At 42.8% G+C, this 24863-nt stretch overlaps 1 protein-coding gene and 1 long non-coding RNA gene across 2 annotated transcripts; both read left to right on the forward strand.

The window, feature by feature from the left end:
• The first annotated feature begins 986 nt into the window (after positions 1–986).
• Positions 987–1447, forward strand: LOC115128777 (uncharacterized). The gene is made up of 3 exons (XR_010463716.1): positions 987–1080; positions 1205–1252; positions 1367–1447. It is a non-coding gene; the product is annotated as an uncharacterized LOC115128777 (long non-coding RNA).
• A 19016-nt stretch (positions 1448–20463) lies between these two features.
• LOC115129012 (uncharacterized) lies at positions 20464–24628 on the forward strand. Its single transcript, XM_029659152.2, has 11 exons — positions 20464–20681; positions 20914–21012; positions 21137–21184; positions 21298–21378; positions 21477–21701; positions 21991–22037; positions 23123–23192; positions 23280–23369; positions 24045–24128; positions 24236–24340; positions 24468–24628. Exons 1-11 carry the CDS (start codon positions 20613–20615, stop codon positions 24600–24602), a joined length of 1053 nt encoding a protein of 350 aa, XP_029515012.2. The 5' UTR covers positions 20464–20612; the 3' UTR covers positions 24603–24628.
• The last annotated feature ends 235 nt before the right edge of the window (positions 24629–24863 follow it).

The following is a 24863-nucleotide window of genomic DNA, read 5'->3' on the forward strand; positions in this document are numbered from 1 at the left end:
GTCTCAGTTGAATGACTAGTCTTGAAACCTGACTGATTTGGATCAAGAAGGTCATTCTGAGAGAGATAGCGGGAGAGCTGGCCAAGGACGGCACGTTCAAGAGTTTTGGAGAGAAAAGAAAGAAGGGATACTGGTCTGTAGTTGTTGACATCGGAGGGATCGAGTGTAGGTTTTTTCAGAAGGGGTGCAATTCTCGCTCTCTTGAAGACGGAAGGGACGTAGCCAGCGGTCAGGGATGAGTTGATGAGCGAGGTGAGGTAAGGGAGAAGGTCTCCGGAAATGGTCTGGAGAAGAGAGGAGGGGATAGGGTCAAGCGGGCAGGTTGTTGGGCGGCCGGCCGTCACAAGACGCGAGATTTCATCTGGAGGGAGAGGGGAGAAAGAGGTCAGAGCACAGGGTAGGGCAGTGTGAGCAGAACCAGCGGTGTCGTTTGACTTAGCAAACGAGGATCGGATGTCGTCGACCTTCTTTTCAAAATGGTTGACGAAGTCATCTGCAGAGAGGGAGGAGGGGGAGGAGGATTCAGGAGGGAGGAGAAGGTGGCAAAGAGCTTCCTAGGGTTAGAGGCAGATGCTTGGAATTTAGAGTGGTAGAAAGTGGCTTTAGCAGCAGAGACAAGAGGAAAATGTAGAGAGGAGGGAGTGAAAGGATGCCAGGTCCGCAGGGAGGCGAGTTTTCCCACATTTCCGCTCGGCTGCCCGGAGCCCTGTTCTGTGAGCTCGCAATGAGTCGTCGAGCCACGGAGCGGGAGGGGAGGACCGAGCCGGCCTGGAGGATAGGGGACATAGAGAGTCAAAGGATGCAGTAAGGGAGGAGAGGAGGGTTGAGGAGGCAGAATCAGGAGATAGGTTGGAGAAGGTTTGAGCAGAGGGAAGAGATGATAGGATGGAAGAGGAGAGAGTAGCGGGGGAGAGAGAGCGAATATAGAAATCTACAGCTAAAATATAGAGGTTTGCAGACTGAAGCCGTTTTTCCTTATAGCAAAACGAAGAGGACATGCATCACCTGTGCATTGTGAGGGGAGTGGAGAAACAGCTGTGGTGGAGCAGAGTCATTCAGGAAAAAATCCTGGACCCATGGGTGATAGATTCTCAACTGATCTTTCATCTCAAATGCACCTGTTTTGTGTCAACTGATGCACAAAATATAGGGCTACTTATATTTCCTGAATGAAATGTAATTTTTCCATGTGCCTCTTTGAAAGGGTAATGTCCAGGTGGTCCTCACCAACAAGGAGGTGACTGGTATTAAGGTACAGTCAAACACTCATAAAAGAAAATGGAAAGTGGCAAATGTCCATTTACCTATTTAGATAAATGTTGACAAAAATGAAATGATACATTTAAATTTCTATCCTCATTTTTAGTTCCTTGGTAGAAGGATCCATGGACTCAGGTCTTGCCTCGTCAAGAGGAGGTCAGAGTTCACCTATTATGAGGACGCCCAGGTATGCCTCATTGTTTCTCTGTGGTAGGATTTATTTCAGTGTTTGGTTGAGGGTTTTCAACATTGTGGTTGGGCTGACGGTGTTGTTTGTTAAACAGCAGGTGGATATCTCCACCACAGTGGAGGGGTTTCAGGAGAGGGGGGAAGACATGATGACGTATCAGTTCTCTACCTCTGACATTATCACCACCCCTCATGAGCCGTCCTCTGGCTCCTCTCAGCAGTTCCCCCAGGATTCTCGACCTCCCCCTCCGCCTCCCCCGTTCCCTTCCCCTCCACCTTACCACTTCACCCAGGACCAGACCCCTGACAGCACTCCTCAGGTAAAACTCTTTCTACAGTCAATAACCCTTTTTATTTGTTTTCCTGACATTTGTACTTGTGTGTACAGGTGTGTGTCTCAGTGTCATTGTGTTCCAAGCACAGTGTTTTGGTTTCAACAGGTTTGTCAAGTTTTTAGGTCAGGATGAAAGTATTGTTGTGATGTCACTGAATGTTTTGTCCTCTTCAGTTGCAGGTGAAATGCAGTTTAGTATTTATTTTTATTTACTTATCTAGGTAAGTTAGTTAAGAACATATTCTTAACTGATTTACCTTGGGAGCCCAGAGTTGATGTTAATGTGATGTCTGTTTTAGGAGTTTGTGGAGGAGCAACATAATGTTGCAGATGTGCCCCAGCTGTGGTGAGTTTGCTTTCATGTGTTCATCTATAGTAAAAACATTTGCTTTGAAATAATCTGCCCCTATATTGTAGTTATACAGATGTAGGACCTTAATAACCTTTTACTGCAGTGGGCTAAATCAGGGTCACTGTCAGGATCGTCATAAGAACACTCGGACCAAAGCGCAGCGTGAAATCGGTTCGACATCTTTTATTTGAAGTGAACCGCACAAAAACAATAAAGAATAAACGAAACGTGACGATCTGGAGTGCTCAAAGGCAACAACACAAAAACAAGATCCCACAAAACACAGAGGGGAAATGGCTGCCTAAATATGATTCCCAATCAGAGACAATGATAAACAGCTGCCTCTGATAGGGAACCATACCAGGCCAACATAGAAAAAAACAACCTAGATTACCCACCCTAGTCACACTCCAACATTACCAAAAAATATAATAAAAAGGCTCTCTATGGTCAGGGTGTGACAGTCACACACAGTGTTTCTTAGTAGTCTTAAACAAATCTACCTTGAAACAAAAGTGTACATCTCACACACATGGATATAGTCTTAAAAAAGAAGACACCATTAGCATTTCAGATATTGAGTTGAAACACTTTATATACACTACCGTTCAAAAGTTTTCAAACAACTACTCAGTCAAGGGTTTTCTTTATTTTTACTCTTTTCTACGTTGTAGTATAATAGCGAATACATCAAAACTATGAAAGCACACATGGAATCAAAATATATTTTAGGTTTGAGATTCTTCAAATAGTCACCCTTTGCCTTGACAACAGCTTTGCACACTTTTGGCATAGGAAATATTTGTTATTATGTGGATTATAATTTACATTTTTGTAGGGGTTGATAGATTTTTCGTTAGGGCAAATCAAGTCTGTAATTACAAACTTTAAAAGCCTTTTTAAAACTAAAATACACTACAAGTGTCTCAGCAACAAACGAGTGATCAAATTAAGATCCTACATTGGTATGATTTTTATAAATCCTGCAGTTGTAACATAGGCTAACATAAAAGGATATCTTAATCTCATGGCATTAATGTATGCTTTAGCTTCTTATGTTGCACATTTGCTACTAAACATTTCTATTTTCAGGAGTTACTTTGGAAACCAATGGACAAGCAACTTCTCTCTGAGGCTGGCCGGTATCCGACATGCTATGGAGGTGAGAAAGTGTGAATTTACCACCTTTTGAATTTCATTTGATGTACATTTCTGTACCATTTCTAAATGTACTGTCTTGTTCTAACAGGCTCTGACATCCTCAGACAGTACCTCCCTTAATTACCTCACCCACGCTGGGAGGATGGTGTTGAGTGGACTGTCCGAGCTCAACCAGCAGGTAACCATTCAAATAATTGTACAACATTCATCAGACCAGATATATAGTTCCCACTGGGCACAGACGTCATTTCAGCGTGTCGTTTTTAGTTACAATTGGTTGAGTTGTCAACTAATATGAATTCAATCAAAAAAATCTACCATGTCATTGGACTTAGGTTAAAAGTTTGGTGAAAAAAATACGTTGATGACTTTTTTCAATTCCAATCAGTTTTCCATGTTGATTCAACATCATCACATTACATTGTTGTTGTTGAAATGACAAGGAAACAAAGTTGATTCAACCAGTCTTTGCCCAGTGGCTTACATTTAGGCAATAGTGATTCATAAGGTTTAGTTGAAAAGTTCCAATGTCTTTACAAGCCAAACAATCAGAGGCCCTCTGAATTACAGACCTGAATCTTGTGAGGCAGTGAGGCAGTTTCAGCAGGCCTACGACATCCTGGTGAACTTCATTAATGAGCCAGCAAACAGGGAGCAAACAGGGAGCAACTAGAGCTGGAGGGTCCCATCCAGGCTAAGGGTCCCAAACTGAGCCAGGATCCTAAACACAAAATAAAGTATTTTGCATTTAAACATTATCTGTCAATCTCAAACAAATTGTACATAATTTCAAATCAAATCAAAGCACATTTTATTTGTCACAAACACATGGTTAGCAGATGTTAATGCGAGTGTAGCGAAATGCTTGTGCTTCTAGTTCCGACCGTGCAGTAATATCTAACAAGTAATCTAACAACTTCACAACAACTACCTTATACACACACAAGTGTAAAGGAATGAATAAGAATATGTACAAAAGTATACCTTATAGTGAAATGCTTACTTAAAAGCTCTTAGCCAACAATGCAGTTCAAGAAATAAAGTTGATAAAATATTTACTAAATAAACTAACTAAAATCAAATCAATCAAAAAGTAACACAAGAAATGTACATAACAATAACAAGGTTATATACAGGGGGTACCATCACCGGGTCAATGTGCGGGATAGTCAAGGTAATTTGTAAAGTGACTATGCATAGATTGTAAACAGCGAGTAGCAGCAGTGTAAAAACAAGGTGCGGGTGGGGGGGTCTGGGTGGCCATTTGATTAGTTGTTGAGCAGTCTTATGGCTTGGGGGTAGAAGCTGGTAAGAAGCCTTTTGGTCCTAGACTTGCCTCTCCGTCACTACTTGCCATGCGGTACCAGAGAGAACAGTCTATGACTGGGCCTTTCTGTGACACCGCCTAGTTTATAGGTCCTGGATGTCAGGAAGCTTGACCCCAGTGATTTACTGGGCCATACACACTACCCTCTGTAGCGACTTACGGTCAGATACAGAGCAATCGACATACCAGGCGGTGATGCAACCGGTCAGGATGCTCTCGATGGCGCAGCTCTAGAACTTCTTGAGGATCTGGGGACCCATGTCAAATATTTTCAGTCTCTTGAGGGGGAAAACGTGTTGTCGTTCCCTCTTCACATCTGTCTTGGTGTGTTTTGATCATGATAGTTTGTTGGTGATGTGGACACCAAGGAACTTGAAACTCTCATCCCGCTCTACTTCAGTCCCGTCGATGTTAATAGGGGGCCTGTTCGGCCCGCCATTTCCTGTAGTCTACGATCAGCTCCTTTGTCTTACTCACATTGAGAGAGAGGTTGTTTTCCTGGTACCACACTGCCAGGTCTCTGACCTCTGACCTCTTCCCAATTATCTGTAAGGTCCCCCAATCGAGCAGTGAACTTCAAACATAGATTAAACCACAAAGACCAGGGAGGTTTTCCAATGCCTCACAAAGAAGGGCACCTATTGGTAGATGGGTAAAAAAAAGCAGACATTGAATATCTCTTTGAGCATTGTGAAGTTATTAGTTACACTTTGGCTGGTGTACCAATTCACCCAGTGACTACAAATTAATTGTGAATAATGATGAGTGAGAAAGTTACAGACACACAAATGTCATAAGCGCAAGACATGCTAACCTCCCACCATTACAATAACAGGGGAGGTTAGCATTTCTGGGGTGTATGATATTTATACCTCTGTAACTTTCTCACTCATCATTATTCACGATTCATTCAGGATTATCCCTAATCATGGTAGCATCCACATTAATGTAGAAGTGTTTAGAAACATATTATATTCTTATCTACAATAAAAGTGACTCCAGAACTCCAGAACCAGAGCCACCACCGAGGGTAGCATTAATTTCTGTTGGGCACAAAATAATCTGAAACACAACCAAAACAAAGAGCAAATGCATCCAACAACTTTGTAGAGTCACAAGCTTGATGAAGTCATTAATGTGCTGTCAATATGGGACCAAGTACCTTTTACTACTTTAATACACATATAAGTGAATTGAATTGTCCCAATACTTTTGGTCCCCTAAAATGGGGGGACAGCATACAACAAGGGCTGTAATTTATAAAGGGTTAACCCGATATGGATGGAAATACCCTCAAATTAAAGCTGACAGTCTGCCCTTTAACCCCATAGTTTATGTATCATTTAAATCCAAAGTCCTGGAGTACAGAGCCAAAACAACAACACATTTGTGGCTGTCCCAATACTATTGTATCTCACTGTATGTGCATGCAATTTATCTTTATGAATAAAATACAGTAGTTATCTTCAATGGGTTTGGCCATTGATCTTTTGGCTAAAAGATAAGTCATCATTATCTCTTTCACGTTGCTGTTACAAATATTTCACATGTCTGAAGTAAAATATAAAGTGATTTTCTTGAAAATATAAAAACAACCACATCAGCGAATTCAAGGTGCTATTAGAAGCAACATTGAGTCACATTAAATCTCTCACGTAGTCTCCTTGTGTACGATCCGAACATGTTCAAATCAATTTAAACTTCATGTGCAGACAAAAGGGGAATGAGCAATGCACAAGAGGAATACAATTATTTTCTCCTCTTCGTTATCAAATGATGCTTTTTTCTGTGCTGAAGCCCCTTTGGGAGAACATTTACATGCATCCTAAGAGCCATGGAGGGAATTAAGCATTTATCTCCTTCACGGGGGATTAGTTTAATTAAGATTTTGAAGTGAGGGTGAAATAGGGAAAACAGTAATGTGGAGTTCTGTAGAGTTATGGAGGAGCTCTGCAAACCAACATTCAATGGAGGTCCTGAAGAAAGCATCCTTTCTTGATAATGTGGTCCGTGACATGGTCACATTAACCATCACTTGTTTTGAAACTTACAGCTTCTCTCATATACAGTTGAAGTCGGAAGTTTACATACACCTTAGCCAAATACATTAAACTCAGTTTTCCACAATTTCTGACATTTAATCCTAGTAAAAATTCCCTGTCTTAGGTCAGATAGGATCACCACTTTATTTTAAGAATGTGAAATGGCAGAATAATAGTATAGAGAATGATATACTTCAGCTTGTATTTCTTTCATCACATTCCCAGTGTGTCAGAAGTTTACATACACTCAATTAGTATTTGGTAGCATTGCCTTTAAATGGTTTAACTTGGGTCAAACGTTTCGGGGAGCCTTCCACAAGCTTCCCACAATAAGTTGGGTGAATATTGGTCCATTCCTCCTGACAAAGCTGGTGTAACTGAGTCAGGTTGTAGGCCTCCTTGCTCACACACGCTTTTTCAGTTCTGCCCACAAATGTTCTAAAGGTTTGAGGTCAGGGCTTTGTGATGGACACTCCAATAGCTTGACATTGTTGTCCTTAAGCCATTTTGCCACAACTTTGGCAGTATGCTTGGGGTCATTCTCCATTTGGAAGACCCATTTGCGACCAAGGTTTAACTTCCTGACTGATGTCTTGAGATTGCTTCAAAATATCCACACAATTTTCCATCCTCATGAGGCCATCTATTTCGGGAAGTGCACCAGTCCCTCCTGCAGCAAAGCACCCCCACAACATGATGCTGCCACATCCGTGTCACGCCCTGACCTTAGTTATCTTTGTTTTCTTTATTATTTTGGTTAGGTCAGGGTGTGACTAGGGTGGGTATGTTAGTTTTTTAAATGTCTAGGGGTTTTTGTAAGTCTAGGTATTTGTATGTCTGTGGTGGCCTGAATTGGTTCCCAATCAGAGGCAGCTGTTTATCATTGTCTCTGATTGGGGACCATATTTAGGTAGCCATTTTGTCTAGGGTATTTGTGGGTTCTTACTCTATGTTTAGTTGCCTGTCTGCACTATCCGTATTAGCTTAATGTTTCGTTTTGTTAATTTGTTCAGTGTTCTTTCTTCATTAAAAGAAGAATGTATGCATATCACGCCGCACTTTGGTCTCCTCATTACAACGAACTTGACAGAAGAACCCACCATAAAAGGTGCAAGCAGCGTGAAAAGGAGGAGCAGCGTTGGATGGAGTCATTGGCTGAGTCAGTTTGGAGACCTGAGCCAACTCCTCGTGCTTACCGTGGGGAGCGTGTGACTGATCAGGCACCGTGTTATGCAGAAATGCACATGGTGTCTCCAGTTCGCATTCATAGCCCGGTGCGATCTATTCCAGCTCCTTGCATTTGCCGGGCTAGAATGGGAATCCATCCAGGACGTATTGAGCCAGCTCTACGTCCCAGATCTCCAATGCGTCTCCAAGGCCCAGTGTATCCTGTGCCTCCTGAGGTGCATGACCCCAGCCCGGTACCACCAGTGCTGGCACCACGCACCAGGCATCCAGTGCACCTCCAGAGTCGAGTACGTCCTGTGTATCCTCCCCGCACTCGCCCTGAGGTGCGTGTTCCCAGCCCGCTACCACCAGTGCCGGGACCACGCACCAGGCCTCCAGTGCGCCTCCAGAGTCCAGTACGTCCTGTGCCTGCTCCTCGCACTCGCCATGAGGTGCCTGTCTCCAGCCCGGTACCATCAGTACCTGCACCACGCACCAGGTGTCCAGTGCGACTCGGCAGTCCTGAGCTTCCGGCGACAGTACCCAGTCCAGAGCTTCCGGCGACAGTACCCAGTCCAGAGCTTCCGGCGACAGTACCAAGTCCAGAGCATCCGGCGACAGTACCAAGTCCAGAGCATCCGGTGACGTTTCACAGTCCGGAACCTCCAACGATAGGGCCACAGTCCAGAACCTCCAGCGACGGGGCACAGTCCGGAACCTCCAGCAACGATCCCCAGTCCGGAGCCTCCAGCGACGATCCCCAGTCCAGAACCTCCAGTGACGGTCTCCAGCGAAGGTCCCCAGCCTGGGGTCTCCAGCGAAGGTCCCCAGCCCGGGGTCTCCAGCCCGGGGTCTCCAGCGATGGTCCCCAGCCCGGGGTCTCCAGCCCGGGGTCTCTGACGATGATCCACAGTCCAGAGCCTCCGGCGACGAGCCACAGTTCAGCTCTACAAAGGCGGAGGGACCAGTGTAAATAGGGAGGGGGGTGGCGTCCAGAACCAGAGCCACCACCGAGGGTAGATGCCCACCCAGTCCCTTCCCTATAGTTTAATGTTTGCGGCCGGGAGTCCGCACCTTTGGGGGGGGGGGGGGGGTACTGTCACGCCCGACCTTAGTTAACTTTGTTCTCTATATTATTTTGGTTAGGTCAGGGTGTGACTAGGGTGGGTATGTTCGTTTTTGTATTGTCTACAGTTTTTTGTAAGTCTAGGTATTTGTATGTCTATGGTGGCCTGCATTGGTTCCCAATCAGAGGGACCATATTTAGGTAGCCATTTTGTCTAGGGTATTTGTGGGTTCTTATTCTATGTTTAGTTGCCTGTCTGCACTATCCGTATTAGCTTCACAGTTCGTTTTGTTAGTTTGTTCAGTGTTCTTTCTTCATTGAAAGAAGAATGTATGCCTTGGTCTCCTCATTACAATGAACATGACACCCCGTGCTTCACGGTTGGGATGGTATTCTTCGGCTTACAAGCCTCCCCTTTTTTCCTCCAAACATAACGATGATCATTATGGCCAAACAGTTCTATTTTTGCTTCATCAGACCAGAGGTCATTTCTCCAAAAAGTACCATCTTTGTCCCGACGTGCAGTTGCAAACCGTAGTCTGGCTTTTATGGCGGTTTTGGAGCAGTGGCTTCTCCCTTGCCGAGCGGCCTTTCAGGTTATTGTCGATATAGGACTCGTTTTTACTGTGGTTATAGATACTTTTGTACCGGTTTCCTCCAGCATCTTCACACGGTTGTTTGCTGTTGTTCTGGGATTGATTTGCACTTTTCACACCAAAGTACATTCATCTCTAGGAGACAGAGTGGTATGACGGCTGCGTGGTCCCATGGTGTTCATACTTGCATACTATTGTGTGTACAGATGAACGTGGTACCTTTGGAAATTGCTCCCAAGGATGAACAAGACTTGTGGAGGTCTACAATAGTTTTTCTGAGGACTTGGCTGTTTTTTTTAAATCATGTCAAGCAAAGAGGCACTGCGTTTGAAGATAGGCCTTAAAATACATCCACGGGTACACCTCCAATTGACTCAAATTATGTCAATTAGCCTATCAGAAGCTTCTAAAGCCATGGCATCATATTCTGGAATTTTCCAAGCTGTTTAAAGGCACAGTCAACTTAGTGTATGTCAACTTCTGACCCACTGGAATTGTGATACAGTGAAATAATCTGTATGTAAACTATTGTTGGAAAAATGACTTCTGTGCACAAAGTAGATGTCCTAACCGACTTGCCAAAACTATAGTTTGATAGCAAGAAATTTGTGGAGTGGAGTTTTAAAGAATCCAACCTAAGTGTATGTAAACTTCCGACATCAACTACATACGTATACATACACACAAACGCATATATATATATATTTCATATATATTTTCCTTTATTCATTTCTAACCCTACCACCCCTCCCCTAATTGGAGTAAACCTGGGAACAATAACACTTAGGCCTCTACTTCCAGGTTATACAAACTATATACTACTTTACAATAGTTATATTTTGTTTGATTTTAGTCCTGTCCTTCCTCTACCCTCAACCTCTCTCATCTATTTCTGATGTCCATCCAGTTTGATTTCTATTTGCCATATATTTTAACTGTGCTGTTTCACAAATGAACCAATTTAGGAGATAAGGTCAGAACCAGAAAAAGCTTTGTTATTGACTACAAAGATTCTATTTGCTATTTTATGAGTGTGTTAAGATCGCATGATGGGGTTGTGGGGATATCAGTGCAAGAGTATGTGTAAACAACATGTTATAAAATAAATTATAGTATTTCAGCAGTAGTACTTAGTGGATGTTGTGCAATGGTAGTAGAATGAGGCAATAATTGGCCATGAACCATAACACTTTCCACAGGAGAAACAGAATCACAAAGCAAGTAAACTCTAATGGTGTTCCCTACCCCTTTGTAAGCTATATGTCTCCTATAACTGTCTTAGATGTACACCATTTAAAAGTGAATATCTAAAAGTAAAGGACTTACGGGCCAAAATATAGTCTATATCTATCAGTCTTGATGACTTATTATGAGTCATCTGTTTTGTTCAACTTCAGACCACAACGTTTTATACACAGAAGGAAACAGCTGTCAGAAAGACAGCTCTCTCAGGCAGGAAAGGAGGCAAGCATGTATCACCTGCTTGCATTGTGAGACTAGATATGCAGACATTGTTCTTGACATTGATGAACTTGTCAATCCAGTTACAGTATATGCCATTACTGTAACAGGTTATCATATTAGTAGACATAGCTGTGATAAATAAATCAATGCTGTCCTCTAGTGGGCTAGAGGTCTTATTGCACCTGCAGGAGGGTTACTTATTGGCTCTTGTAGTTGTCCAGAAATTCATGTTTCTTCTTTCAAATCTGATGAATATACAATCAGTATTATTACATAGACAACTGTGTTAATATTATAGATGGCTACAATAAGTCCTAAAATAATCTACTTCTTGTGTGGTGGGAGCCCTACTCATCTTGTACCAGGTAGGACACAATTATTCTTTCAACATCCATTAGATAGGATGATCATTTAATCCCTCTTGTTTGAATCAGAGCAGAGGCTTGTATCTAAACTCAGATGACCAATGATGATTTGAACCCCATATTTATTCAAAATCTGCATAAGGGAGAGTGGGGTCATTTGAGCCAAATGGGTAAGTTGAGCCACCTTTATTTTGAGGAAACCATACACAAAATGAATCATTTGACAAAAATTAGGAAGCGGTCATCCTTTCATGGAGTCTATGAAGAAAGAAACCACATGGAAAAAGAGATATGCAAATCAGGTCCAACAACAGATTTTCACCAAGTCAAATTAATTTAATGTGTTAGAGGTTTCATTATGCTTGTCTCTAAACCAAAGAAGATCACTTTAAGATTGTTCTATTCAGTCGCCAGCTGTACAGTGTTTCCTCCAACATATTGGTGCTGCTGGCGGATGCATGGCTCTCGACCTTCACCTCTTCCGAGACCGTAGAGGAGTAGCAGTGATGGGACAAGACTGGATATTGGATATCATGAAATTGGAGAGTAAAAGGGGTCAAAAAATGAAAAGTAAATAGATGTGTTTATTAGGTGTTAAACCTGTGTTAGAAAATGCATAAAATTATTCAAATACAAAAAAAGTGATTGTGACTGGGTTTGTTAGGTTCTCATTCTCAGAATAAATAACTCAACGGACACTAGAAAAGCTTAACCAAGTTTAATTCTTCCCAAAGGGTCAATACAGCTGCATTCAGACAACGACATTTCAAACAAGCACTGATACTTAACCCTTTCTCCTAGGATGAGTCTCCTCCTCCACATCTAAACAGCCAATGCATCTCTGTTGCTTGACAGAACCTTAGTGATATCTGTTCTTCCTCACTTCATCTAACCTGACCTCTACCCATAGTGCTTACTCCTCCCCAACTCAAGGGTGTCATGGTGATTGATACCAGACTGTGTCTTCTCCTCCCAGAGGATCCCTCCCATAAGATCCCTGATGGCTAACAGTAACATATCCTGACATAATGTAAACATTATACATTACCCTCTCACCGTCAGTGACATTGTTAGGTTCTAAGATCTCCACCCGTCTCCCCTACACATTCCAAAGCCACCTGGCTCCTACAGATAACCATTAACTTCTGATTATAACAATTTTCCAAGTTTAACTCAGAATCTAACAGGTTGAATGTTTGGGTTGAGTTGTTTGGGAAATAAATGTCGACATGGTTTAAAAAAAGTAGTGGTAATACAGTATTTCATTCAGTACAGAAATGTGTAGGCGGATTAACCCCATGTCAGGTGTATGTGCCAAGATACCTACTTTTTGGGTTTACATGAATTCCGAATTCTGAATTACTACTCGCCAATGTCCAGTCTCTTGACAACGAGGTAGACAAAATTCGAGCAAGGGATGCGGGGAGGGTCTGAGAGGGCGTTTGTCCTCGGTGGCGGCTCTGGCGCGGGACGTGGACCCCACTCCACCATAGTCTCGGCCCACTTACGTGGCGCCGCCGACCTCGGACTGTGGACCCTTGCCGAATGGACTGCAGATTCCGGCAGCGCCGTAGTGAAGGGAGACTCCGGCAGCGCCGCAGTGAAGGGAGATTTCGGCAGCGCCGTAGTGAAGGGAGACTCCGTCAGCGCCGCAGTGAAGGGAGACTCCGGCAGCCGAAACGGCGTACTGGAGACCAAACACACTGGGCTGGCACAACACGCCCTGGCTGGATGCCCACTCTCGCTTGGCACTTGCGGGGGGCTGGCCTATAGCCCACCGGGCTATGAGCGCATACTGGCGACACCGTGCGCTTGACCGCATAACACGGTGCCTGACCAGTACTGCGCTTCTTACGGTAAGCACGAGGAGTGGGCTCAGGTCTCCAACCTGACTCTGCCACACTCCCCGTGTGCCACCCCGTGTGCCATTTTTGGGGCTGCCTCCCTTGCTTGTCGCGCTGCCGTGCTAACTCCTCATATCACCGCCACTCAGCTTTCGCTGCCTCCAGCTCTGCCTTGGGGTGGCGATATTCTCCAGCCTGTTTCCAGGGTCCTTTTCCGTCCAAAATCTCCTCCCATGTAAATGAGTCCGGAGATCACTGCTGCCAGATACCACGCTGCTTGGTCCTTGGTTGGTGGGTGATTCTGTAACGATTCTCCTCGTCATCTGAGGAAGTGTAGTCAAGATCAGACCAATGCGCAGCGTGCTATGTGTCCATGTTAACATTTAAAAATCAACTGAACACTGAATAACAAAACAACAAAGTGAAAGTACGAAACGACAACGAAACAGTCCTGTCTAGTGAAGACACAAAACAGAAAACAATCACCCACAAAACACAGGTGGGAAAAGGCTACCTAAGTATGATTCTCAATCAGAGACAGCGAACGACACCTGCCTCTGATTGAGAACCATACTAGGCCAAACACATAGAAAAAAGAACATAGACTACCCACCCCAACTCACGCCCTAACCAACCTAAAAACAAAGACATAACAAAGGAACTAAGGTCAGAACGTGACACGCCCTCCTTTCGGCAAATCTGTCCACGACTCCATTTTGTTGCTCTCGGCCTATAGACAGAAACTAAAACAGGAAACGCCTGTGCTCAGGTCTGTTCAACGCTGGTCCGACCAATCTGATTCCACACTTTAAGATTGCTTCAATCACGTGGACTGGGATATGTTCCGGATAGACTCAGTCAACAGCGTTGATGTATACGCTGATTCGGTGAGCGAGTTTAATAGCAAGTGCATCAGTGATGTTGTACCCACGGTGACTATTTAAACCTTCCCCAACCAGAAACCATGGATTGATGGCAGCATTCACGCAAAACTGAATGCGCAAACCACTGCATTTAATCATGGCAAGGCAACCAGAAACATATATAAACAGTGTAGCTATTCCCTCCGTAAGGAAATTAAACAAGCTAAGCTTCAGTATAGAGACCATGTAGAGTTGCAATTCAACGGCTCAGACACAAGTTGTATGTGGCAGGGTCTACAGTCAATCACGGATTACAAAAAGAAAACCATCCCCGTCGAGGACACCGATGTATTGCTTGCTCCCAGACAAATGAAAAAACTTCTTTCCTCACTTTGAGGACAATACAATGCCAAAACCTGTGTGCTCTGCTTCACCGCAGCCAACATGAGTAAAACATTTAAATGTGTTAACCCTCGCAAGGCTGCCAGCCCAGACGGCATCCCTAGCCGCATCCAGCTGGCTGGTGTGTTTACGGACATATTCAATCAATCCCTATCCCAGTCTGCTGTTCGCACATGCTTCAAGAGGGCCACCATTTTTCCTCTTCCCAAGAAAGCTAAGGTAACTGAGCTAATCGACTCTCCCCCCGTAGCACTCACTTCCATCATCATGAAGTGCTTCGAGAAACTAGACAAGGATCATATCACCTCCACCCTACCTGACACCCTCGACCCACTCCAATTTGATTACCGCCCCAATAGGTCCACAGACGACGTAATCGCAATCACACCCATCTGGACAAGAGGAATACCTATGTAAGAACGCTGTTCATCAATGACAGCTCAGCATTTAACACCATAGTTCCCTCTAAACTCATAATTAAGCTCGAGACCCCACCCTGTGCAACTGGGTCCTGGACTTTCTGACGGGCCAACCCCAGGTGGTGACGGTAAGAAACAACATCTCCACCCCGCTGATCCTCAACACTGGGGCCACAAAAGGGTGCGTTCTCAGACCTCTCCTGTACTCCCTGTTCACCCATGACTGCGTGGCCATCCACACCTCCAACTCAATCATCAAGTTTGCAGATGACACTACAGTGGAAGGCTTGATTACCAACGAGATGGCCTACAGGGAGGAGGTGAGGGCCCTCGAAGAGTGGTGTCAGGACAATAACCTCACACTCAACTTCAACAAAACAAAAGAGATGATCGTGGACTTCAGAAAGCAGCAGAGGGAGCATCCCCTTATCCACATCGATGGAACAGTAGTGGAGAAGGTGGAAAGTGTTATGTTCCTTGGGGTACACAACACTGACAAACTGAAATGATCCACCCACATAGACAGCGTGGTGAAGAAGGCGCAACAGCGCCTCTTCAACCTCAGGAGGTTGAAAACACTCAAAAACCTTTACAGATGCACAATCGAGAGCATCCTGTTGGGCTGTTTCATTGCCTGGTACGGTAACTGCTCCGCATACAACCGTCTGCACAACGCATCACCGGGGGCAAACTACCTGCCCTCCAGGACACCTACACCACCCAATGTTACAGGAAGGTCAAAAGAATCATCAAGGACAACAACCACCCGAGCCACTGCCTGTTCACCTCGCTGTCATCCAGAAGGCAAGGTCAGTACAGGTGTATCAAAGCTGGAACCGAGAGTCTGAAAAACAGCTTCTGTCTCAAGGTCATCAGACTGTTAAGTAGGTCAGAGACTGTATGTGGGAAATCACTCTGGAAACTCGCATTCGTATTCCTTCAAGTTTGCATATCTAATGGTTACGCTTCTGGGTTTGCAAAAAATGTCAATTTTCCGCACCCATCAGTAACTGTCTGTTTTATTTGCTCCTCTTCTGATTTGAATAGACCCTGATAAAACAAGTAATGTGGATCTCAGGTGTGAGGCTTTGTCTAGTTCAGACACATCCCCAAAGCCAACACCTCATTTGGCCGCCTTTCTTTCCAGTTCTCTGCTGTCAGTGACTGGAACGAATTGCAAAAATTGCTGAAGCTGGAGACTTTTATTTCCCTCACCAACTTTAAACATCAGCTCTCTGAGCAGCTAACCGAACGCTGCAGCTGTAAATAGTCCATCTGTAAATAGCCCACCCAATCTACCTACCTCATCCCCATACTGTTTTTATTTACTTTTCTGCTCTTTTGCACACCAGTATCTCTACTTGCACAGAGTCTTACTTCCTGTGTGAAACAGCCATAAGAAGGAGACATTATTCAAATGAAATAGAAGAAGTTGGCTACCAGTGCTCTGTATGCTGTAACTGTCTTCCCATGGCTCAAAATGACTTGGCCTCAAACATTCAGATGACACACTCTGTGGCGAAATCTGCACGGAGCCTTCACCGTGCGCTGCCACTTTAAGAGTGCATGAGCAGTAAGGAAGGAGGAAATAAAGAGAGCTCGTTCAGCTTTTTGGGGAGGAACTCTTGGGTGGCGCGACAGTTTGATTGTGTGTGCTGTGCTGCAGAAGTTTTGTTTGTTTTCAGCGTTTGTTGTTTATAAAGTATTTAACTCAATCATCGGTGTGATCGCTTTAGATCGTGGTTGTTTTTGTTTGGGACCGCGCCCGTTATGGATCGCATGGATTAGTAGCAACATTGTTGCGAAGCTTTAACAAACAAACCAACAAACCATCGGACAGTCAGACACCGGCAGGCCTGAAGACCACAGCTAAGATTTATCTTTTTCTCTCTCTTTCTCTTCCCTCTCATTCCAGTGCTTTACCCTGCAACAGACTCTCTATTTGTTAAATGCACTTCCCATTGAAGTTCATTAGAGCTGGACTATTATTTCCCTGCCAGAAGTATTTGGATGGACATTTTAGTAGGTTGCTTACAAGTTGTATATTATGTGAACTGTATTGAGGTGGGGTGTACTAATGACATGTGGCCGAGAAGACTGTGGACATTTTTAAGGCCTTTGTTGTGTTGATGAACACCCCCCACATTCATACCCTCTGCACTCATCCACTAGAAAATAATACAGATTATTGCAAATCCTATGTTGATGACTGGGTTCGTTCTTGTATGAAGTTGCTGTTGAATTGCTCTGCCATTATTAGTATTAGTATTATTGTATGAGGTATTCTTGTTTGGGTTACCCCTGTGCTGTGATGTGGGTTTTATATGGTGTCTATTCTCTTTTCTCTCCACTGGCTATCTGGTAAACAGGCTACACTCTAGGCAGTCTCTTCTGCTGATGTGTGTGGGTCTGGTAGTGGTACTCTCTCTATTCTACTCTTTTCCTTTCAGCATGGTTAATACCTGCCTGGCGCCCGAACAAAATCTTTCTTTACCCCTCTCTAATAAATACCGCTACAACTCCTTCAAACAGTGAAGGTCAAATTTCCTGGTGGGTCAATGTAAGCTAAAGCTGACAGAGCTAATAGTTAGCTGTCTGAGAAGCTCAAACACGAAGGCTGACAATTTCAATTTGCAACATGACCTTGTGTTGGCATCCTTCTGGAGAAACTTGTTTCAAAGATTTTGAAGTAGGAATCAAATCTTACACAAAATATACTTGACAATTAAATGTGAAGTAATGCCAAAAACAACAAGCAGTCAATTATTCTTGGACTGTGCTAGACATGGACATGGGAGATGGTTGGCTGCCTTGATTGGCTGATGCTTAATGATTTTCAACAAGTGACTGGATGAGGCATAGGTTTAGGCAATAGCACATGGGTAGACCATACTTCAGGTCTCAAGAAGGAAACTTAGTATGCTATACAAACTGTATCTATTACCTTGGGTGAGATCATGCCTATGGACACCCAGTTGCATTGTCAATGTTTGGATAAGCCCCAAATGTGTAAACTTGGCTTTTACACAATGACTCAGCCTCTAAATGTCTTTTTTTTGCACCTAATTTGGTCATGGACAGTTCCACAAGTCCATATTTTCGGCTCATCCCCTTTCAACTGTCTCTTCTTCATATTCAGATCTACAAAGGCTGATTACCTGTGATATCTGCCACAATCCCCCACCCCTCTACACAGGATGTTTTGATACAGATTTAGGATCTTAATTTGAATTATATTTTAGTCCCACGCGTGGAAGTTGAATGCTTTGACACATCGAATGTGAAAGTGAGAGTGGTTCAGTGAGTGGGCTCGACCTTGAACAGGGAGATGATGAATGCAAGAAAGAACGTTCCTTTTCAGAACCATGGAGAGCGCATTATGTATTGTTGCGCAGCCCCTTTTTCTACTCCGTGTTAGAGACATATGTATTTGCTAAACTGCTCTAATCCCACTGCTCTCTAAACCATGGTTCACAATTTTATAAACTCCCAAATCATCCCCAAAATGCAATTTAATTGATGTAACTGTTGAGTGTTTTTTAATCAGTTTGGTAAACATGTTCCTCCCATTGTGACATTGCCAACCATTCCGAATGGAATAATTTGACGTATTAATGGTTCTCTATAAAACCCTTTAATTCTAAGAAAGTGTCATATGGTCTTGAACTCGGTCAAAACACTGCAGCATGAAGGACGATAATGAGTAGGTCTACGTTCAGTAGTTTTTTGAAAGCGACCACGCTGAGATTGCTCCGCGAGCGGCCGCTTCTGTGTGCAGCTGGCCTGGTGATCGGGACGGGTTCGGCAGTCTACTTTTATAACAAATATTACGGCGTCGGTGAGGATGAACCGGCCACCTTGGAGATCGTGGACCGTGTTGTCACGGTTGAAGAGGGTACATTTACATATTTTACAATGTCTAAATAGCAATACTGACTGTATGTATATACATGTAGAAAAAGAGGAGGAAGGGAAGCGCTGCTAAGGTACACAATAGTAGCTTTTGGTAGACAGAATGTGCTCTTTGGTAAAAGGGGTAAATTGGCCGTCTAAAAGAAAGGAGGACCAAGGCACTCTTCATAAAATTAATTAAAATGCCTTTATTTGTATGGAATGTTCAATGGAAAGTTTTTAAACATTGTTTCCCTTGAACATGACATACAAATGAAGGCATTTTAATGAATGATATGAAGAGTTCCGTGGTCCTCCTTACTTTTTGACATGCTGTATATAGTCCGGACTGAAACTATATTCAGGCCTGGTCTAAAATGGCACCCTATACCCTATTCCCAATTTTTTTTTTTTACCAGGGCCCATAGTAATATGGTCAAAAGGCTCTGGTTAATAGTAGTGCTATAAATAGGGAATAGGGTGCCATTTAGGACTGATTTGATGACATGATGATGGCTAGTAATTCCACTATTAACAACAACAAACGAACATGCTCCTCTGAAACCAAACCTGTTCTTTAGGTTTAATTGAAGATATTGGTACATTATGCAGACACATAAATACAATGTGATATCATACAATATAAACACAACTCAATTATAAGATCAGCCTAACTACATGGACAGATGTTTGGTGTCTTGTAGTATTTCTTCAACTTAGAGAAAATAATCCTTTATTGTTTATTCATTAAGATCATGATCTCACCCTGGACCAGGAGGACCCAGTCCTTGTTCAGGTAAGAATACTGTAGGCCTATCAATAGTCTGGGTACCGGTCGGTTTTTGCTCTCTTGCCAATTCCATCGTGGCAAAATGATATTTGCATGACAATCCCATAAGGAGTTGTCAGAGAGCTGAAACCGCTTGGCACCCAGGCTACAACAATACTGCTTCATTATCAGGACTGGTTCAATAACAATCTGACATTCAAACTGTAAATTTTACTGACTTGAAAATGGATCCTGATTTATTCCTTAGTTTGTGGATGAGGAGGTTGGGCAGCAGCCCTGTCTGGCTTTAGTCCCTTGGTCTGGACCTCTGTGGGTTCCCAGCTCTGTAAGTCCAACAGTACTGATACTCTCTTGTCTTCACTCTGGTCTATAGACTGGTTTATGTAACTTAAACACGCACATGACGTTTTCTGAAGAACAATATGGGAATTCATTTCTGTAAACATATTCCATATTTTTTACAACTGCAGCTGACTTATTACCTTACCTTTGCTGGGAGGATGATAGTGAGAGAGCTGGCAGTGTTAAACACACAGGTAACCATGCAGATTATTGGACAAAGATCATCTTTTCTAATAGGCATGATTACCTTCAGTATCCACTATGGTCGTGAAATACTTTGTTGTCCTTTCCCTCATTTTCTCACAGATTTTCATGATGGAGCAGCCTATTTTCATCTGTTTCACTCCTGTGGGGAGGTTGGTGTGGGAGGAACTGTCTTCTCAAACTGAACAGGCAGCCATTCATATGCAGGTACCTCAGATGTTTCCTCAACCTTAGAACACAGACCTGTGTAGTTCAACTGCCAAATCTTTTAGCATCTATAATGCAGTGGCCTCCTTTTGAGATCCTCCATATACCAGTCGGTCACTCCTATAGGCTACCAGTCTATCATTCAAACTGACTCATAAATTGATCCTGTCTTGTTCCTTAGTATATGGATGAGGAGGTTGGGCAGCAGCCCTGTCTGGATTTAATCCCTTGGTCTGTTTATTAATAATCACAGAGAAAGCTCTACAATTAGGGGATGTCTTTGTTTTGCAGCCAAATAGTGAAGACTCTGGTTTTCCCTTTGAGAAGATGCAGCTGGTTGGGAACTGGGGTTCGTTTCATTTCCATACCTGGATAATCCGTTATGGACGAGTGCAGGTACTTCAGACATATTCTTAACATTTATGAACACACCTGTGTGTTTTAACTCTCATTTGTCTCTGGGGTTTCTTTTGTATGTCTGGTCCTAATTGAAACCTAGAGGAAAGTTGTTGTATGAACATCATGTGGGCTCTATATCACTGCCAGTGGTGATCACCTGCCAAATGATATAGAAATCTACAGCTAAAATATAGAGAGGTGTGCAGACTGAAGCTGTTTTTCCTTATAGCAAAACGAAGAGGACATGCATCACCTGTGCATTGTGAGGGGAGTGGAGAAACAGCTGTGGTGGAGCAGAGTCATTCAGGAAAAAATCCTGGACCCATGGGTGAGAGATTCTCAACTGATCTTTCATCACAAATGCACCTGTTTTGTGTCAAATGATGCACAAAATATAGGGATACTTATATTTCCTGAATGAAATGTAATTTTTCCATGTGTCTCTTTGAAAGGGTAATGTCCAGGTGGTCCTCACCAACAAGGAGGTGACTGGTATTAAGGTACAGTCAAACACTCATAAAAGAAAATGGAAAGTGGCAAATATCCATTTACCTATTTAAATAAATGTTGACAAAATGAAATGATACATTTAAATTTCTATCCTCATTTTTAGTTCCTTGGTAGAAGGATCCATGGACTCAGGTCTTGCCTCGTCAAGAGGAGGTCAGAGTTCACCTATTATGAGGACGCCCAGGTATGCCTCGTTGTTTCTCTGTGGAGGGATTTATTTCAGTGTTTGGTTGAGGGGTTTTCAACATTGTGGTTGGGCTGACGGTGTTGTTTGTTAAACAGCAGGTGGATATCTCCACCACAGTGGAGGGGTTCCAGGAGAGGGGGGATGACATGATGACGTATCAGTTCTCTACCTCTGACATTATCACCACCCCTCTTGAGCCGTCCTCTGGCTCCTCTCAGCAGTTCCCCCAGGATTCTCCACCTCCCCCTCCGCCTCCCCCGTTCCCTTCCCCTCCACCTTACCACTTCACCCAGGACCAGACCCCTGACAGCACTCCTCAGGTAAAACTCTTTCTACAGTCAATAACCCTTTTTATTTGTTTTCCTGACATTTGTACTTGTGTGTACAGGTATGTGTCTCAGTGTCATTGTGTTCCAAGCACAGTGTTTTGGTTTCAACAGGTTTGTCAAGTTTTTAGGTCAGGATGAAAGTATTGTTATGATGTTTTGTCCTCTTCAGTTGCAGGTGAAATGCAGTTTAATATTTATTTTATTTACTTATCTAGGAACAAATTCTTAACTGACTTACCTTGGGAGCCCAGAGTTGATGTTAATGTGATGTCTGTTTTAGGAGTTTGTGGAGGAGCAACATAATGTTGCAGATGTGCCCCAGCTGTGGTGAGTTTGCTTTCATGTGTTCATCTATAGTAAAAACACTTGCTTTGAAATAATCTGCCCCTATATTGTAGTTATACAGACGTAGGACCTTAATAACCTTTTACTGCAGTGGGCTAAATCAGGATCACTGTCAGGATCGTCATAAGAACACTTGGACCAAAGCGCAGCGTGAAATCGGTTCGACATCTTTTATTTGAAGTGAACCGCACAAAAACAATAAACAAAACATTATGATCTGGAGTGCTCAAAGGCAACAACACAAAAACAAGATCCCACAAAACACAGAGGGGAAATGGCTGCCTAAATATGATTCCCATTCAGAGACAACAATAAACAGCTGCCTCTGATAGGGAACCATACCAGGCCAACATAGAAAGAAAAAAAAACAGATTACCCACCCTAGTCACACCCCAACCTAACCAAAAAAGAGAATAAAAAGGCTCTCTATGGTCAGGGTGTGACAGTCACACACAGTGTTTCTTAGTAGTCTTAAACAAATCTACCTTGAAACAAAAGTGTACATCGGACACACATGGATATAGTCTTAAAAAAAGAAGACACCATTAGCATTTCAGATATAGAGTTGAAACACTTTATATACACTACCGTTCAAAAGTTTTCAAACACCTACTGATTCAAGGGTTTTCTTTATTTTTACTCTTTTCTACGTTGTAGAATAATAGCGAAGACATCAAAACTATGAAAGAACACATGGAATCAAAATATATTTTATGTTTGAGATTCTTCAAATAGTCACCCTTTGCCTTGACAACAGCTTTGCACACTTTTGGCATAGGAAATATTTGTTATTATGTGGATTATAATTTACATTTTTGTAGGGGTTGATAGATTTTTCGTTAGGGCAAATCAAGTCTGTAATTACAAACTTTAAAAGCCTTTTTAAAACTAATATACACTACAAGTGTCTCAGCAACAAACAAGTGATCAAATTAAGATCTTATATTGGTATGGTTTTTATAAATCCTGCAGTTGTAACATAGGCTAACATAAAAGGATATCTTAATCTCATGGCATTAATGTATGCTTTATGTTGCACATTTGCTACTAAACATTTCTATTTACAGGAGTTACTTTGGAAACCAAGGGACAAGCAACTTCTCTCTGAGGCTGGCCGGTATCCGACGTGCTATGGAGGTGAGAAAGTGTGAATTTACCACCTTTTGAATTTAATTTGATGTACATTTCTGTACCATTTCTAAATGTACTGTCTTGTTCTAACAGGCTCTGACATCCTCAGACAGTACCTCCCTTAATTACCTCACCCACGCTGGGAGGATGGTGTTGAGTGGACTGTCCGAGCTCAACCAGCAGGTAACCATTCAAATAATTGTACAACATTCATCAGACCAGATATATAGTTCCCACTGGGCACAGACATCATTTCAGCGTGTCGTTTTTAGTTACATTTGGTTGAGTTGTCAACTAATATGAATTCAATCAAAAAAATCTACCATGTCATTGGACTTAGGTTAAAAGTTTGGTGAAAAAATACGTTGATAACTTTTTTCAATTCCAATCAATTTTCCATGTTGATTCAACATCATCACATTACATTGTTGTTGTTGAAATGACAAGGAAACAAAGTTGATTCAACCAGTCTTTGCCCAGTGGCTTACATTTAGGCAATAGTGATTCATAAGGTTTAGTTGAAAAGTTCCAGTCTTACAAGCCAAACAATCAGAGGCCCTCTGAATTACAGACCTGAATCTTTGAGTTTATGATCCAAGTTCTAAGGAATTTTATGATTGTTTTGTTTTGAGGATGTGAGGCAGTTTCAGCAGGCCTACGACATCCTGGTGAACTTCATTAATGAGCCAGCAAACAGGGAGCAACTAGAGCTGGAGATGGCTCTTGTAGGAGTAGGTTTACATGCAAGCTTGAGCGTTAGCTGCAGGCACCGTCTGCTCATCCAACATCTACTCAATGAGACTTTCTAAAGTGCTTGTCAATGAAAAAGATGTAATTATCTTATTTGTTTGACTTCAGATCAACCACATCAATTTCACGGATGTATTTTATGAATTTGTTCTACTGAGCCTTCTTGAAGGAAAAACATCTCTTCCAACATCTGTAAGTGACCCTAATAATGTAAACATCCTGTTGTTTATCTACCCTATCCACACTGTAGCCATACCAGGTCTGTAGACACTCACTCATGTCCCCTGTTCCTACTCCAGAGGCCTGGTAGCTTCTTTTATCTGCTCATGGAAGTGATGATGAGGATTCGCCCTCCTGGAGGAGCCTGGACAGAGTCTGCTGGGAACTTCTACCTCCTCATTAAGGTGCATATTTATTTATTTATTCTCCCTTCCTCTCTCTCTCGCTCTCGAACTGTGTGTGATGGTTTGTCATCCTTATCTTTGTAGTTGGTCATTAACTATTTGCTGATGATGTGTCTATTGTCGTCAGGATCAGATGAAGGCGTGGTTGGACTCCATCTTCAACCTCGATGAGTCCATCTATGAAAGCCCACAGAGGCTCTCGTGGCAGGTGATGGAGAATCTAGAAATGCCGGTTGACTTCCTCCTGTCCAGCCTGGATTAAGGGTCCCAAACTGAGCTGAGGATCCCAAACACAAAATAAAGTATTTTGCATTTAAACATTATCTGTCAATCTCAAACTAATTTTACATCATATCAAATCAAAGCACATTTTATTGGTCACAAACACATGCTTAGCAGATGTTAATGCGAGTGTAGCGAAATGCTTGTGCTTCTAGTTCCGACCGTGCAGTAATATTTTAAAAGTAATCTAACAATTTCAAAACAACTACCTTATAAACACACAAGTGTAAAGGAATGAATA

The sequence above is a fragment of the Oncorhynchus nerka genome, linkage group LG4 (genome assembly GCF_034236695.1).
Source record: "Oncorhynchus nerka isolate Pitt River linkage group LG4, Oner_Uvic_2.0, whole genome shotgun sequence".
In the NCBI taxonomy this organism is placed as follows: Eukaryota; Metazoa; Chordata; class Actinopteri; order Salmoniformes; family Salmonidae; genus Oncorhynchus; species Oncorhynchus nerka.

Coding starts and splice junctions, on each gene's coding strand:
- LOC115129012 (XM_029659152.2), top strand. CDS start 20,613: ATGCAGCTGGTTGGGAACTGGGGTTCGTTTCATTTCCATACCTGGATA. Junction 23,193..23,279: donor GTATCCGACGTGCTATGGAG/GTGAGAAAGTGT, acceptor TTGTTCTAACAG/GCTCTGACATCCTCAGACAG. Junction 23,370..24,044: donor TGTCCGAGCTCAACCAGCAG/GTAACCATTCAA, acceptor GTTTGACTTCAG/ATCAACCACATCAATTTCAC.